Consider the following 15,203-nt stretch of genomic DNA (forward strand, 5'->3'; position numbering starts at 1 on the left):
CTCTGATTTCAGTTACAAAAATTCAAATAAAAAAATGTATTTGTTTATAATGCGGGATTATTTATCATATGGAGAATTGCTGTTAAGACAGTATCTATAAAACACACTTAAAAGCAGTCTCACATCAGACATAGCCTATTGAACATCATCATTTGTAAGTAACATGATTGATAAACAGTTTTCTTTGGGGAGAATTATATGCGGTTAACCATCTCATCTGTTGTGATACAAAATATGATAATAATGATTTCTGAATCACAATCTGAAATCCTGATCCCATGTCAGTTCTCAAAGACCTCAGTTATTTGCAGTGTCACTATAGACTAACATTAAGGAGCAAGGATCATCCCCACTGTTGGAAAGGCATCTACAGTTTAATCTCCTGCTCTTTTGTTTTGCCCGGCAGCTCTGGTCCGTTCCACTGCATCCAAAAGTATTTGTGTTTTCGTGCTAAACAAATGTACAGTCTCGTATGCTTCTGAGTGAATGTCTGAGGAGAGAGAGAGTGCACGTGCATGTGTGTCTGTGTGTAAATAATAAATATCTTGGCATTCAAAATACAACTTTGTGAATAGTTTTAGATCACATGACACCATTGTTCAAGATGGAAAAGTACAATAAAATAGTTTGCTATTTCTTTGGTGGACTGTCGTGAAAATCAATATTGACTCTGGAACATAATTAACGGTAAAGGCGAATCATTTTAGATACATTTAGAAGGCATAATCAAGTTTGTATATTCTGTAAAATGGAAATGTTAACAGAAACCAGTTTACTATATACAGTTTAAACTAAATTATTATGAAAAGGGTACAAAATGTCAGAATTAATTCTTTCAAGCAACCTAAGAATAAAACTAAACTAAAAAATTAAAGGTGGCTTATTTAATATTACAGTACTTTTTACATATTTTTCAGAGGAAAGATAAAATCGATACAAATACTATTTAGTTTAGGTCTGTTTAAGTAAAGAGCCTGAACTACTATAATAATTTTATCCATTTAAAGGCACCCTATGTGTATTTTACTGATGTAGGACGTGCCAACTGCTTGTCTCCATGGAGGTGACAGAATTTTCCAAATTACTACTAATAATAATTTATAACTTATCTGTTCTGCATTTATTCAATTACAGATCATTCAATTGCAAAAAAATCTTGAAAACTTGGATTGTTACTGTGAACAGCCGCACCTATCCACATTTCTGACCAGGTTACGTCACCGACTTGACTCAAGAAAAAGATACGTTTAATGCCATACTATGTAACATTCCAGGCAAAGCAATAACATCTTGATAAGAGACAGGTGGTGGACCCTTCCATAAGAAAAGTTTCATAATGTACCTTTATTTGAGACCTCGCAACATAGAGTTAGCTGCAGTAAGTATCCATAAGTTTCAGAATGATGCATTATTAAGACAATCAGGACGGTTGCCATAGTGATTAACAATATAAGACAAAATATTCTATCTTTTGAATGGGTTCTCAAAATGTTGCCTATAAAATGAAACCCATTAATTGTTACATAAAATCTAAACGTAAGTAAATCTAAAAATTGATATGTAATAGAACTGTAGTTCACAGAAAAAAAGAACACCCCAAGTCAAATTGTCAGTGCCTTTAATTTGTGTTCATCAATATATTTCCTTTTTATTGCTATTACAAACTCTTTCTCCTACGACCACTCCCATAGCTTCATTGATCAACCATAACACTGGTCATATGCCAACACATGGGCAGCAAGGAAATACACCTCATGGAAGGAATTTGGCTGGAGTTAAACCAAATGTAGCTTATTCGTGAGTATATTCAACAAAGTGCCAAAAACCATCATTCAAAATTAAAAAGAGAAAAAACATTATGTGCCCAAATACAGGGGCTCAACAAGACATTTAAAAAAGGTATAAAATACTCATACATAACTCAAAGGACACAATAGTAATGTACATCATAGTTATAACCACTGTGTTACCACTGGAAGAAAGTTGGAATAACATAACAGCTACTACAGTGAGCTACAAGGGTACGGTGGCTCGGAAGGGTCAAATTTAAAGCACCACAAAGCACAACGACAAACGCTGAAATGCAAATAACTATGTGGGCAGGGGGAAAATAAAATGAAAGTATAGTTTTTAGGATTTTAAGCAAAAATATAGCTGGAATTAGCCTATTGTGCAATGTTTTAAGCTAAAAGTAGAAACAGCAATGCATGGAAAAAATAGTAAAGGTCATATAAGAGGAAGTTGCTGGTTTGCAATTGGAACTAAGAAATCAGGAAGTACTAAGCAGCTTAAAATTAAACTTTGAGACAGATTTTGAAGCAAAGCTATAGGGCAGCAGAATAATGAAACCTCACTATTGATTTTCCAAACGATATTACTCCAATTGAAGTAAACGTGTTCTTTATGTATAAAGCTGTAAGAGTCAATCGATTGACAGGATCAATTTTAGAGGTGTTTACAGAAACCCGACATGTGAGAAATTTGTTTGGACAAATGATCCATTCATAGGACACAGTAAGTATTAAAGAAATTCAACTCAATTAGCTGAGCTGGTATGATTACAGTTATTTCTACTATGTGTTTAGCCCTTAGCAATTACGGTAGATAGTTACAGTTTTTATTAGCAACGTTTTAACATTATTTTCTTGGAAGTGTAAAAGTAGCTGTAGACATGGGTTAAGTTATATGAGCATTAATGACCAACAACACATAATACATTGGCCTATGATTTGCAAAAAATAAAAAATAAAAAAGAATTGGCAAAAATAATATGTCCCATTAGATCTATACAAAATCATCTTCACCAACTCTTATTTCAAACTGTCTTAGGGTGGGTTTTGCAATAGCAGCACGGGCAGAAGTGGCTCAAATGATGGAGACACTCGCCCACTTACCTAAAGGTAGGCAGTTCAATTCACTCTGGATTTTGCTCAACCATAATGTGAAACTACCTTGAGTACATCTATAAAGGTTGATACAATGACTAGTGCAATAGGCTATAACGAAGTTGGTGCATGGTTTTGATTTTAGAGCTGATTGTCACACAGTCTACAACTGTATAATGTAGAGTCACTATCCAAAAATATATAGATACCTTAAAAGGCAAATCTAAATATTAGAATTAATTTGAAAAAAATTTCTTTCTGCCCATTTGTAGCGGTGGGCGTATGTATAAGATTCCTATTATGTCTTTGTTGAGTTTCAAGTATCGCACAAAATGTGAATGGCCCCTACAATTAACCACAAAAGGGCAGAAATATCACTATATACAGTCGTTTAGGAGATTACACTAAACATGATGGCATTTTCATTTTTAATTGTAGACCATATACTCAATATTCGTATTTTGCTTTTCTACAAAACAATTACAATATGATCAGTTTATATATATATATATATATATATATATATATATATATATATATATATATATATATATATATATATATATATATATATATATATATATATATATATATATATATATATATATACCTCCAATTATGCATGAGTTAAGCTTGTGACTTACTAACCAGTCTTGTTTTAACCCACTTAAGGCCCAAAAGTTACCGCGATTGTCTCTAGCTATACCCACACTAACAGAAATGATCCAAAAAGGATTAATTATTTTTTATCATTTGCTTATGCTTTGTCCCTTCAGGGCCACCGTACCAGGGAGATAATATCTGAGCTTTGGATAAAAACAGGAGAGTACTGGAGGCTTAGCACATCACGTGGTCAAAGTCATTCAACAGTTAGCACCATCGCAGACCGTGTTCGAAAAAAGGGTCGACAGGATACACAAAAAACTCCATATTTGCATTCCGTCGGGAAAGAGACAAAGCAGATAAAAGTAAAAAACACGTAGAAGAAGAACAGTTTTTTAATATAGAAGTCTCTGTTTTGGGTGGTCCATTCGTATTTCGCACCTCTGGTTTTAAACGTGGATGTTTCTAGTCGGGGAAACGTTGGCAGGCCTTCTTCCAGCGACAGGCCGTGCACCACTGGTCCTTGCGCTCCACTCCGTACACTTTACGACACTTTTTGGCCTCGCTGCGTCCCTTCCTGCGCAAACAATGAACAGAAGGAAGACTGAAGTTACGAGTACTTATTATTAAAGTGGGACCAACAACTAAGCTCACACCACAACCACACTGCAAAAAGAACAAATAGAAACACCTGGCTTAAATTAGGCTAGTACTATGTGATGTCATGTAGTACTTGAAATTGCAGTGGCCATTGGAGCCAGGACACACTGCCTAAACCTAAATATATCTGCCAGTTTATCTGCATGAATCAAATGCTATCTCAAGTAAGAATTCAATGATAAGCAACAATAGAAAGTTAAAATCATACTTCAGAATATTCTCCATGGATATAGATGAGCTTTATGCCAAACTGTGAAACATTACAGCCCCCGAAAAAAACAACATTTCCATGGAAACAAGCAGGAAGAGGCCCTCCTCCAAGGCAGGTAAAAAAAAAAGTTAAAAGTTATACTCTGGGGTTTTAAATACTGTTTTAATCTTATGTAGTTTGAAAATCTGCTTTTTTACTTTGGCCCTTGTGCATTGAACACCAGGAAGCATCAAAGAGTTTGTCTTTGAAGAAATCTTAAGGTGAGATGGGCTGATAAACACAGAATAATGTTTATCTTCTAAGGCAGAGATGGAGGAGCTGCACTAAAAGGGGCTCAAATGTCACTTTAAGAAAACCAAAGTTCAGTAAATACAGAAAGATTCACTTGTGTAGTAAACTTCAAAACTACACAGACAGAATTTCAGTAGGTTTCAAGTCTCGATTTTAAGATATTTTCCTATGAAATATTTAAAAGAAAACAGTATTTTTTAAGACTAATCAGGTTCATTCATCCCACAATGTTTATCAAAGTACCACAATATAAAATCTGCATACTTGATATAGACATTCAGTGTTTCCCTTTTATATTGAGACTATAGTGGTACAAGTGATCCTTATTAGAACAATTGAATGTAACATGGATAATAAATGTCACTTATTGCCTCCGTTGATAAAAAAAAGGACTGATTACAGATAAAATATAGCTACTTCCATGTGACAAAACTACAAGCATATATTATAGCTTGTTACTGTCACCATTTTTTGTTCAATTTGTGGGGGCAAAAATCCTTTATTACTGGGAAACACTGGGCATTACTGGCTTATATAATGCTGTCATCTGAAATCCAGGAATATATATTTTCCAGTTGAAAATATGATAAAAACGTGTTGTAGGTTGAGCCATGTACCTGAAGGAGCAGTGAGTGCGGGATGGGGAGGCGCTCACAGGCTGGAGTCTGTTCTGCTGGAGCCACTGTTCCCCCACGCTGACGGAGCGGCAGCGCGGCTTCACCATCTGACAAGAGGCAGGTCAACAGCATGAACATTACACATGAAATTAAAGTCACACTGTGTAACATTCTGGAAGTGGCGCGTCACTACACTGTTTTGTGAATTATTCATGTCTGAATACTTTATGTACATTATATCATGATTTATATGTGCAGTTTTGGAACCACACAATATCCCCCCATGTATTTTTTTTTTTTATTTGAGTGCTCATAAATTAAAACCTAAAAATCTAAGAACTATCCAGAAAACAAGGTTCACATTTTAACAAGATTTTGGTTAAACCCACTTCAGTTGAAACGATTAAACTGAGAGCCTTACCGGAGTGTTGCTGTGTCCAGGGGCAGCAGAGGGGGCCCATGGCTGAGCAGTGGGGCTCCTGGGGGCCACAGACACCTGGATGGGACTGCACGCCTGGGAACATAAAATAATACCCTTAATTAATCACTCATGTGGTTGAAAATGTCGAAACTGTAATGAAAACAGAATTGTCAGTGGCTAAGTTTACATACACAGCAAAATCGGATTATTATCTGATTTTTGTAAATTGATGTGAGTAATCAGAGGGACCATGATCAGAAAGATATCAAATGATTTTGCTTTTTACATTTCATTTTAATATACTTATAATATATAATATTATATATTATATAATAAGCTAATTTTGAGTGTGCATGTAACCGCAGCCAGTGTTTTGCACAGGTTGAGTCTTGGTTTGGTCAGTTTAGTCCCAATTTTAATGTGTGCCTTCAAGTATAACTAAAGATGGTATAGTCACAGTGCAGGGGCGCCCACTAGTGGATAATCGAAAGCAAAGCTAAATGTAGTACAACAACCACTGTATAAATACAAACAAATACTTAAAAACTGTGAAATAGACATTTATACCCCACAAATGAAAACACATGAAAAAAAACCCCAAAAACATTCTACACAATTTTGCGACAATTTTATCTTGCGAGATCAGGCAGCGTGAGATCTTATCCCATGACTCCCATCTCTACAATTCTTTGTTAAAACTGAACTTTATTTACCATTGCAAAATAACACAAAACTTCCTCATACCCATTAGACTCGCCTCTAGTGCAGTGATATTTGGTCTGGTGCTCACATGAAGCACAGAAACTCCCTTTGTCCCTGTGTGTGTTTGTCTGTGTGTGTGTCGGTGGGTGGGTGGGTGTGTGTGTATGCAGCCGGCAGCACCATGACACAGGCTTCAGTGGTGACCTGCGATTCACCCAGAGCCGCTTAGACAGGACAAACTGTGCGCTCTTCTGCCTGGCTTCACTCATCAAATATGCAAACAAACTGTAACAGCTTTCACATTTGTTTAGACAGGATACAAATGTATAATTAGGGTGTTCCCCAAAGAGTTTGACAGAATAGCTTTAGATGTCAGTTACATTATTGTTGTTGTTATTATTACATGTATTTATTTGGTTGTAGTTTTAAATGCACGTCGGGAATAACTCAGGTCTGAAACAGCAACTGATTTCAGTATATATTGCAATATTAACTTTTAACTCAAGTTGATAATATGATATCAAAGTCCATCCATCCATCCATCCATTTTCTTCCACTTATCTGGGGCCGGGTCGCGGGGGCAGCAGTCTAAGCAGGGACTCTCAGACTTCCCTCACCCCGGACACGTCCTCCAGCTCCTCCGGTGGGACCCCAAGGCGTTCCCAGGCCAGCCGAGAGACATAGTCCCTCCAGCGTGTCCTGGGTCTTCCCTGGGGCCTCCTCCCGGTGGGACATGCCCAGAACACCTCCCTAGGGAGGCGTCCAGGATATCAAAGTTTTAAAAGTAATGATTTTAAGACCAGATTTTGCTATATAATCCTGGTTTGGTCTAGTCGTGGTTTAACCTGTTGAGTGTTTTTAAGAGTTTGAGCATCATTCCATAAACAAGTTCAATTAATCTGAAATTCTCAAAAAAAAATGTTTTTGAATGTGTATAAAAATTTTTACAATATTATAAAAATACAAAAAACAACAGAACATAAAGAAAAATAATGATTACAGAAATAATATTTATGGAAATAATATAAACACCTGCAAACATCCCACTGATCCACTCCACCTATTGAGTAAATTCATAGGGTATTCTTAGGGTTGTAAACTCAAGTCTCTCCTCCGATGACACTTGACTCTAAATCTTGAATGTTGCCAATATTCATAATTTAAACACATGTGACTTCACCACTTGTTCTGCTGTTACATAATGTTTGTTCATGGTGGGGAAGTAGATTGGTTAAACAGACACACACCTACCCCTTGTGATAAATCGTATGCCTATATAAAATAAATCACCTCTGCCCTGCATAGTATTAAAGTATTAACTTGTGTTTTCCTGTGAGTGCTGCAGCGTCGTCAGGGGTAACCCAGCCCCTCTCACTGTCACAGAGCATACATGTCAGACTGGGGCAAACATAGGTCACCACTCAAATGTGCTGTCTGCCCATGCATAAAGAAAACCACATCAAAGGGAGAAAAAAATACATGAGTTAAGACTCCAGCTCGGCAACAGTTACCATTTTTATTATAAGAGTACTTTCTATCGATTAAAACATATCTATCTTGCATTAATTCAGCCACAGGTGTTTTACTATTAAAGAAGTGTCTTAAAAGCTTGTAGTCTAACTCTGAGTGGATCTCACCTATAACTTTGTCTAGTGGCATTATCTGCTTGTCACCAGAGATTAAGAGTTAAGTTAAATGCAATACTGAGGAATTTCCAAGCAAAGCAATAACATCTCCATGGAGCAAATGGCAGACCCTCCATTGTCACATAGTGCACCTTTAAGTATTAGCCAGAGGATTGGCCCTTCAAAACTTATCTGAAAGCCTTTTGTCAGGTACAATGTAAACATGTATTGTATTGTATTGTAAACCTATACCAAAAGCACATGGTTGGTAACAACATTGAATGAAGAGCCACTGGGCAACACTGTTTACCAGATAAAAGGAGACAGAATAGTGAAGGACAATATGAGGCAAACATTGGCTGTGAATTGAACCAAAGTAAATATATAACACAATAAAGGCTTCATTTGATTTCCATGGGGAGGCGAATATAGAAATCCTTCTTCCTATTGAGCCGTTTTTCAAAACCAAGCCATTTAGAGTCAATATTACAAAGCTGGTTTACTGTGTGGCTTTTGATTGACAGGAAAGCTTGATTTAGAGAATAGAAGGGATAAGGTAAGACTGACAGTGAGATACAGTGGACTTGAGGAAAAACAATATGGCTGAAAAGATTAGGGAAAAGTCTGTCAAGCCCTTAGTACTACCATCTAACTATAACATAAAACAATATCTGGTTAGTTTAAACAAGCTTTTTTACAATTAAATATCTCTGTTACTTGCCTCATAACTAGAAAGAAGAAGGCCAGTTTAATCCCAACTTTGGCTATAGTCCACTATGGCAATAAAACAAAGCAAATACTGTTCACACTAGTACACGCACATACACATGCACACACAGCCTCAACGAAATCAGGACTAGACCAGGACTAAACCAGGTCTGAAAAAGGACCAAACCAAGTACTAAACTGGGCACAAATGAGGACAATTGTGAACTAACTCTTAAAAATAGCACATAGGCCTAATTATTTTGACACATAACACTTTCGGTCAACCAGATTTTTGTGTTTTAGGTCTTGAAGTTTCAACCTTGGTTAATGGTTTAGCGTGGGCTTCTCCAAGTTCTTGTTTATGTTTGAAATTGTATTGAAATGGTACTTTGAAAGGCAAAACAGTTCATCCACATTGCATACTTCAGTCATAATACAGCAAGAAAGTGGCTGGTTTGTGACAGGAAGGGCATCCAGCGTAAAAATATGATAAAGCTGCTACATACCTGGTAGAGATGTTCGGAGTGGATTTGCCAGAAACTGCTGGGGGCCGACTGGCTGAGGGTGCTGGGTTTGCTGTGCCCCGGTCCGGAGCTGGAGTTGGACCTGGGTCTGTGTGCAGGAGGTATCTGAAGTTCCGTACCCCCGGAAGAACCACAAGAGGGTGCCCATCCAAGGACAGAGGTCTGCCCCCCCACCTGCTGCTGTTGTTGAGGTGACGGGGACTGAGTGGCAGAGGTGTCCACAGCCTCACAGGAGATCTTGGTGTAGTAGAAGTCCTCCTCTCTGTGGGACTGCTCCGAGCCACTGTAGGAGAAATGGGGAACAGACAGAAGGGGAATTTACAGAGGTCCACATAGTTCATCACTTCCACCAGACATTGCTTCCTGAAAATTTCATCTGCTCTTAATCTTTAATGATGCTTTCCAACATCTCTAGTCTGCAAAGTTGGGAACCTGAGTGTACACAAGGCCCCTTAAAATACCCCAAGTTGTCATCTGATTTAATACAAACACTGACTATTGTAGGACTGGACAATATGACAAAATATTCAGTCATATTCAGTCATCTAGATTTTAAATTTTGTCTAAATAAGAACAAATCAAACGGCTTTTAGTATTAGTCTATTTCACTGCTCCTAACCAAAGTCTGAACACTGCTCCTAACCACATGCTATTACTGACAGAGCGTTGGGTGACGATTATAAATGACTGAATGAATCTCTATCTTGATTATTGCCTAACAATATAATTCATATTTTTTCCAAAAGTGATCAATACATTTATGGCTTAAAAATTCCACATGTGTCTATCATATGAAATTTAGCACAGTGGTAGCATCAATGTTTTGTGTGCAAGTCCCCTGATGAGGGCTGAGACAGAGGATCTAACTAATATAAAAGATGTATTGACATAATATCTTGACTAATGACAATGTTATAGTGATGTCGCATTTGATTCAATTGTGTAATGAAAATCTAGCTCACCCCAAATGCAGCACCCGGATGTGTCTCTTGATCCCCACAGAGGAAGTCAGCACTTTGCCACAGTTAGGCCACAGACACTTGTAGACGCCTCTGAACGAGCTCTGGAACAAAAAAAATATTGTAGTGTTACAAACTGAGTCATGGCTGCTGGTTGTCGTCTACATTGGTTTCAAAATCAAGGCTGATTTTTTGGCTTGGGTTGTTGTACTTATGTACCCAGTAAAATACCTTTACACAGAACCCTCAAAAACCTTACCACACCAATAAATAGTCATATATATATATATATATATATATACTGTACATACTGTTCTGTATACCACCTCTTTGGTTTATCTTGGGACTACAGTCATGAAGAAAGAAAGCAGTGTGGTTTGGCCACAGACAGCTGTAGGCGTGGTGTGGTTTGATATTGTTAGTGAGGTTGTCCTATTTTGGGTTTGAGTTCTTACCAGTTCAATTTCAGAATTGATCACTATTTTTTTCATGTTGTTTGTTACTGAATATGCCTTAATGTGAAAGCTATAAGACTACAGTTTGCAGGTTACATTTAGTGAAATAGTAAAATCACTATCTTAACTATAGACAAATAGACAGAAACTGGACATTGTGGTAAGTACTTTTGGTCTTTTGGCGTTGAGCTCGTCTGACTGTTCCATCTCCATGGGTAGCCCCTCGTCAGGACTGCTGTCGGCCTCAGTTACGGACGGCGAGGGGGCGGGGCTCACGTTGCCATGGTCCCAGCTCCAGTATCCGCTGCTGCCACTGTCCGACAGCTCACCCCCACCACACTCCATGTCCATGGACGAGGAGGACACGGCTGTAAGGACAACACAAATATATACTTATGAAATCAGTCATCTTAAAGTCAGATTATTGAGTAATTACAGAGAGGTGTGGTGACTAGTCTGCGCCATTGGCCTCTCAAACAACTACAGTCAACATACAACAACATACAAAGTGGGAGAAGTGTCTTGCCCAATGACACAACTAGCCACTAGCTGTCTCCTACACTCCATGTGTGCTTAGTTTTACATACATATCCCATGATTATTATGAATAAACTGTACTATATTTAAAGATGCACTATGTAACTTTTCTGGGGGACGGTCTGCCACCTGCTTGTCTCCATGAATTTATCCATCTCCACGGAGACAGGTCAGATTTGTGGAGACTGAGAAGTGAGCAAGCTTAAAGTAAAAATTGATGTTCTTTTGGGTATTTTGAACAATTTAAATGAGAAATTTGCACATTAATTCTTGAAAACGGGTGCATTGGAGGCGAGGGAGCAGCCCAAAATACTTCAATAGAATCAATTCCCACATTATCCCAGAATGCAGAGAAATACAAAATGACTCAAACATCGATGAATCACTCAGAGTTCAAGTCTGAGCAAATTTATGACGAGGGAAACACAGTTAAAAGCTCTTTTGAATAATATTTTTTCAATCTGGTTATGCAGTGTAATGTGGTACAGACCTGGTGCTTGGTCGGTCTGGGGAGGACTCTGCACCACTGGACTGCAGGACAGACTGGTCAGGACCATAGCAGCCATGATCTCGTCCATCTCCACTGACTCAGGGCTGCGGAAACTGAACACACATAAAAGCAGGTTTAACCCCTTGGTTCTTGTTGCTAATATGTTAATTATTGTGTCTCTAATCAAATATCAAATAAATATATTCAAATGATCAGACTCCTCCTCCTCACCTGCAGGATGTGTTGTTGTTGAATTGCATGGTGGGTCCCAGTGACAGGTTGGTCCAGTTTAAAGTCTTGTTGAGTCCCCTCTTTTTCTGTTCACATGCCTGTAGACATAAGTGGTACATTGTAATAGCAAGTATTAAATGGCCACTACAAAGAATAAGAACACATCTAACAGTAGACATGACCTCATCACAATGCATCACAATGAGCAATAACTATTATACTATAAGATGAAAGGCTGAATGCTTTTGGAAAAATATCAAATTGAGATTTTTCTGAAAAGCATTGCAGTTGTGATTAGAGTTCTGATTAATGTTTAAACAGTAGAATTTTGTTCAAAGTTCACACCTTAAACACACCCAGAAGCATTAAGGTTGAAATATGACCTGCTAAATGTTTGGAACATGTTCGTAGGGCTCTAAACTACAGGGTCAGCAGTTTTTTACATAACAATAAAACTGAACATTTTGGTAGATTTTGTTACTTAAATAATTCCAGTCTTTGTGATTTCCTAGATATCGGCTATATAGAGCATGTAATGACCTGCATGTTAGGGGTTGTGGTGGTGGGCTGTCCTCTCTCCTCTGGTCCCATAGCTGCCATGGTGCCACCGCACACAGTAAAAGGGACTCACTCAGCACTCAACACTGCTCCCTGCAAAAAAACAAACATAAGTACCAGAATCAACACAAGGCTAAAATTAGGACTTGGTGAGGTATGGAATGGAGTTTCAAATAAGACCAAGATTCAGAGACTTCTAATTTTCAATGACATGCTTTTCAATTAAGAAATCTACAGCCAATCCTCTGTCAGAAAAATCGTGTGTTTTGGGGCAGAGTTCAGACCTTGGAGGAAGAAGAGTGACTATTTATTTTTTATGTTAAATAGTATAGATTAAAAGTATGTATTGTATTGTTTCATCTTCAGCAAATAAATAGTGCACACCATTTTTAGTTGTTTTTAGTAACTCTAAATAAAATAGAATAAAGAAATGTGATCAATGCACCAGAAATGAATATTAACGACACATATTAATGGAATACCCAGTCATATCTCAAATACGTAGGCAGCCTCATGGTTTGGTAAGCACATACAACAGTACGCCCATAGTACACCAACGCCATGCAAATAGTATTAGTTTATCACCAGTTAAATCAGGAGTTCATTTGATTATCTCGGAACAGCAGGATGTCGACAGAGCTCGCGTTTTATTACCGGCAGGAGGACGTTGGTGATAATGTGCTCTTCAGACATAATCTCTGGTTTGGGTGCCTTCACTGAGGCCTACAGCTACAGGGGTAAAATGGGGTAACAGTGCATTCAGGGAACACAAGAAAAAATGTCTACTGAATATGTACTGCAACCTAGAAATTCCTTTAATTGTAGCAAATGAAGGCATGAGATTAGTGCTGGTAGTAATTTACTACATCTACATAGAAAATCATAAAATTATACATTACTTAATTTAAAATACAAATGCAAAAATGCTCAAATTTTCATAAAACTTTTTTGTATATTGCCAGCAAATTAATAATAATAATAATAATAATAATAATAATAATAATAATAATAATAATAATACTTGAATTCATGGCTTCAATGAGTTGAGCTGCATGCATGATGCTAGCCTTTTTTCTCTAGAAATTAGCTAAACCTTGCAAAACTCTAGTAAGTACAGTTATTTCATTTGCTTTTCCTGTTTACTGCTAATACCACACCTAATAAATGATTTTAAAAGGGCAGTCTATGCAAGATTTCTTTGTATTCAAGGCATTTGAAATCTAAAAACTAGCTCTGTCTACATCTATTCACTCTAGTACAGTTACTGCATTTGCCTTCATGTCTAGTGCACCTAAATGAATCGAAATGGGGACAGTCTAATTCCCCTTTTTTCTCTGCGCCTGAACACATCTCAAAGAGCATTTTCCTGCAGCTCTCGACCAATCAGCGCCGAGGATCCGTAGTAAACAAGCAGCGGAGCGTGGGAGGAGCGACGCCTGTGATTGGCTGCTTCCGGATTTCGCTGTACACACCTCCGCTTCTGCAACGTGTTCGGACACGAGTTTCGCCGGGAGGGTCGAGGCAGGACGATCAAACCACGACAAGAATTAGCTCTTTAGCGCACAAAAGCTAATAGGTAACCAGTAAAACAGCTTTACCAACACTGATAACAATCTTTGCTGTGTAAAAAGTGAAATTGGGCATGTTAACGAAGAAAAACATTAGCAAAATATGCGGAAAAGGGCCGTTGAGATCCACCGTTGAAAACAAAACCACCCCCAAAAACCGACGATTGTAATTAAATAAATACTACTTTTCAATGCACAGATTAGATTACACATTTTCAAACAACATGCAGCAAAATGGATAAAAATAGCACGACAAGATAATGCGCATTAAGCTTCAACAGTCCAGTGTTTACCAAATGCATAACCAGAGATCGCAGATTCGACAATCAAAACTGCCATACGTACAAATATGAAGTTTATCCGGTATGATCTGCAGAATGTGTCGGTCCACCCGGCAACGCAGATTTAAGACGAAGTGAAAGACGAAGCGCTCCCCCCTCCCACCCTCAACCAAACCAAACGAAAACAACTATTTGACGTCGCCTTCTGCGCCATGTATTCTGATGTTTACGCACGATAATATCAAGATTTGTTGCACTTACAGATCCGGTGGTCCTGGGCTGGCGGGCTGGTTGGCTCAAAAGCTGGCCGGTGCGTCCTCCTCCCCCTCCTCGCCGGCTCGATGCCTGTCTACACCGGGGAGAAGCAGCCGAGGAGCGAAGGGGGTTGGTCGGAGTGGCGTCTACGTGCGCGCGCTGATCGGACCAATGCCGGGGGTTGACAGCTGGGCACGAGACACGAGCCCACCGCGCGACCACCGTGTGCACAAAAGGATGATGTAGGTGAAGGGTTACCAGCAGCACACAAGCGACAGCAGCAGCATCCTCCTCCTCCTCTTCTCTCTTCCTGTCTGTCTGTCTGTCTATCTGTCTGGTACATGTTTGTCCCCACGAACCCTGAACGCATCACTGTGTTTATCTCATGGTTCCTGCTTATTCCGGTCTCCTTGAAATCATAATAACATGCATTTTCTTCTATGATGAGTTGTTTTCTATGCCAAAACTTCTGCAACATTTTACTGAGAGGGAATAAAAACCTATGGCATCTACTGCATCCATGTTAAATGCAAGACTCATCATGGCTATTTATATCACTGTGCAGGGTGATGTCATTGTATTCCAGAGCAGAACATGTGATGGGAATCTTGCAAAAACACAT

At 38.4% G+C, this 15,203-nt stretch overlaps 1 protein-coding gene across 3 annotated transcripts; it reads right to left on the bottom strand.

The window, feature by feature from the left end:
- Positions 1-3,564: 3,564 nt before the first annotated feature.
- znf395b (zinc finger protein 395b) lies at positions 3,565-14,906 on the bottom strand. 3 transcript variants are annotated; one of them, XM_033991234.2, is made up of 10 exons: positions 14,588-14,906; positions 12,460-12,570; positions 11,920-12,017; positions 11,689-11,801; positions 10,830-11,029; positions 10,210-10,310; positions 9,230-9,530; positions 5,689-5,781; positions 5,268-5,374; positions 3,565-4,065 (listed from the first exon to the last, which is right to left on the bottom strand). In XM_033991234.2, exons 2-10 carry the CDS (start codon positions 12,517-12,519, stop codon positions 3,954-3,956), a joined length of 1,185 nt encoding a protein of 394 aa, XP_033847125.1. In that variant the 5' UTR covers positions 12,520-12,570; positions 14,588-14,906; the 3' UTR covers positions 3,565-3,953. The 3 variants fall into 3 exon arrangements, with proteins under 3 accessions (XP_033847125.1, XP_055088141.1, XP_055088142.1); XM_055232166.1 differs by lacking the exon at positions 14,588-14,906 and adding an exon at positions 14,391-14,436; XM_055232167.1 differs by lacking the exon at positions 14,588-14,906 and adding an exon at positions 13,063-13,113.
- Between the last annotated feature and the right edge of the window lie 297 nt (positions 14,907-15,203).

Source organism: Periophthalmus magnuspinnatus, chromosome 24 (genome assembly GCF_009829125.3).
Source record: "Periophthalmus magnuspinnatus isolate fPerMag1 chromosome 24, fPerMag1.2.pri, whole genome shotgun sequence".
NCBI classification, from domain to species: Eukaryota; Metazoa; Chordata; class Actinopteri; order Gobiiformes; family Gobiidae; genus Periophthalmus; species Periophthalmus magnuspinnatus.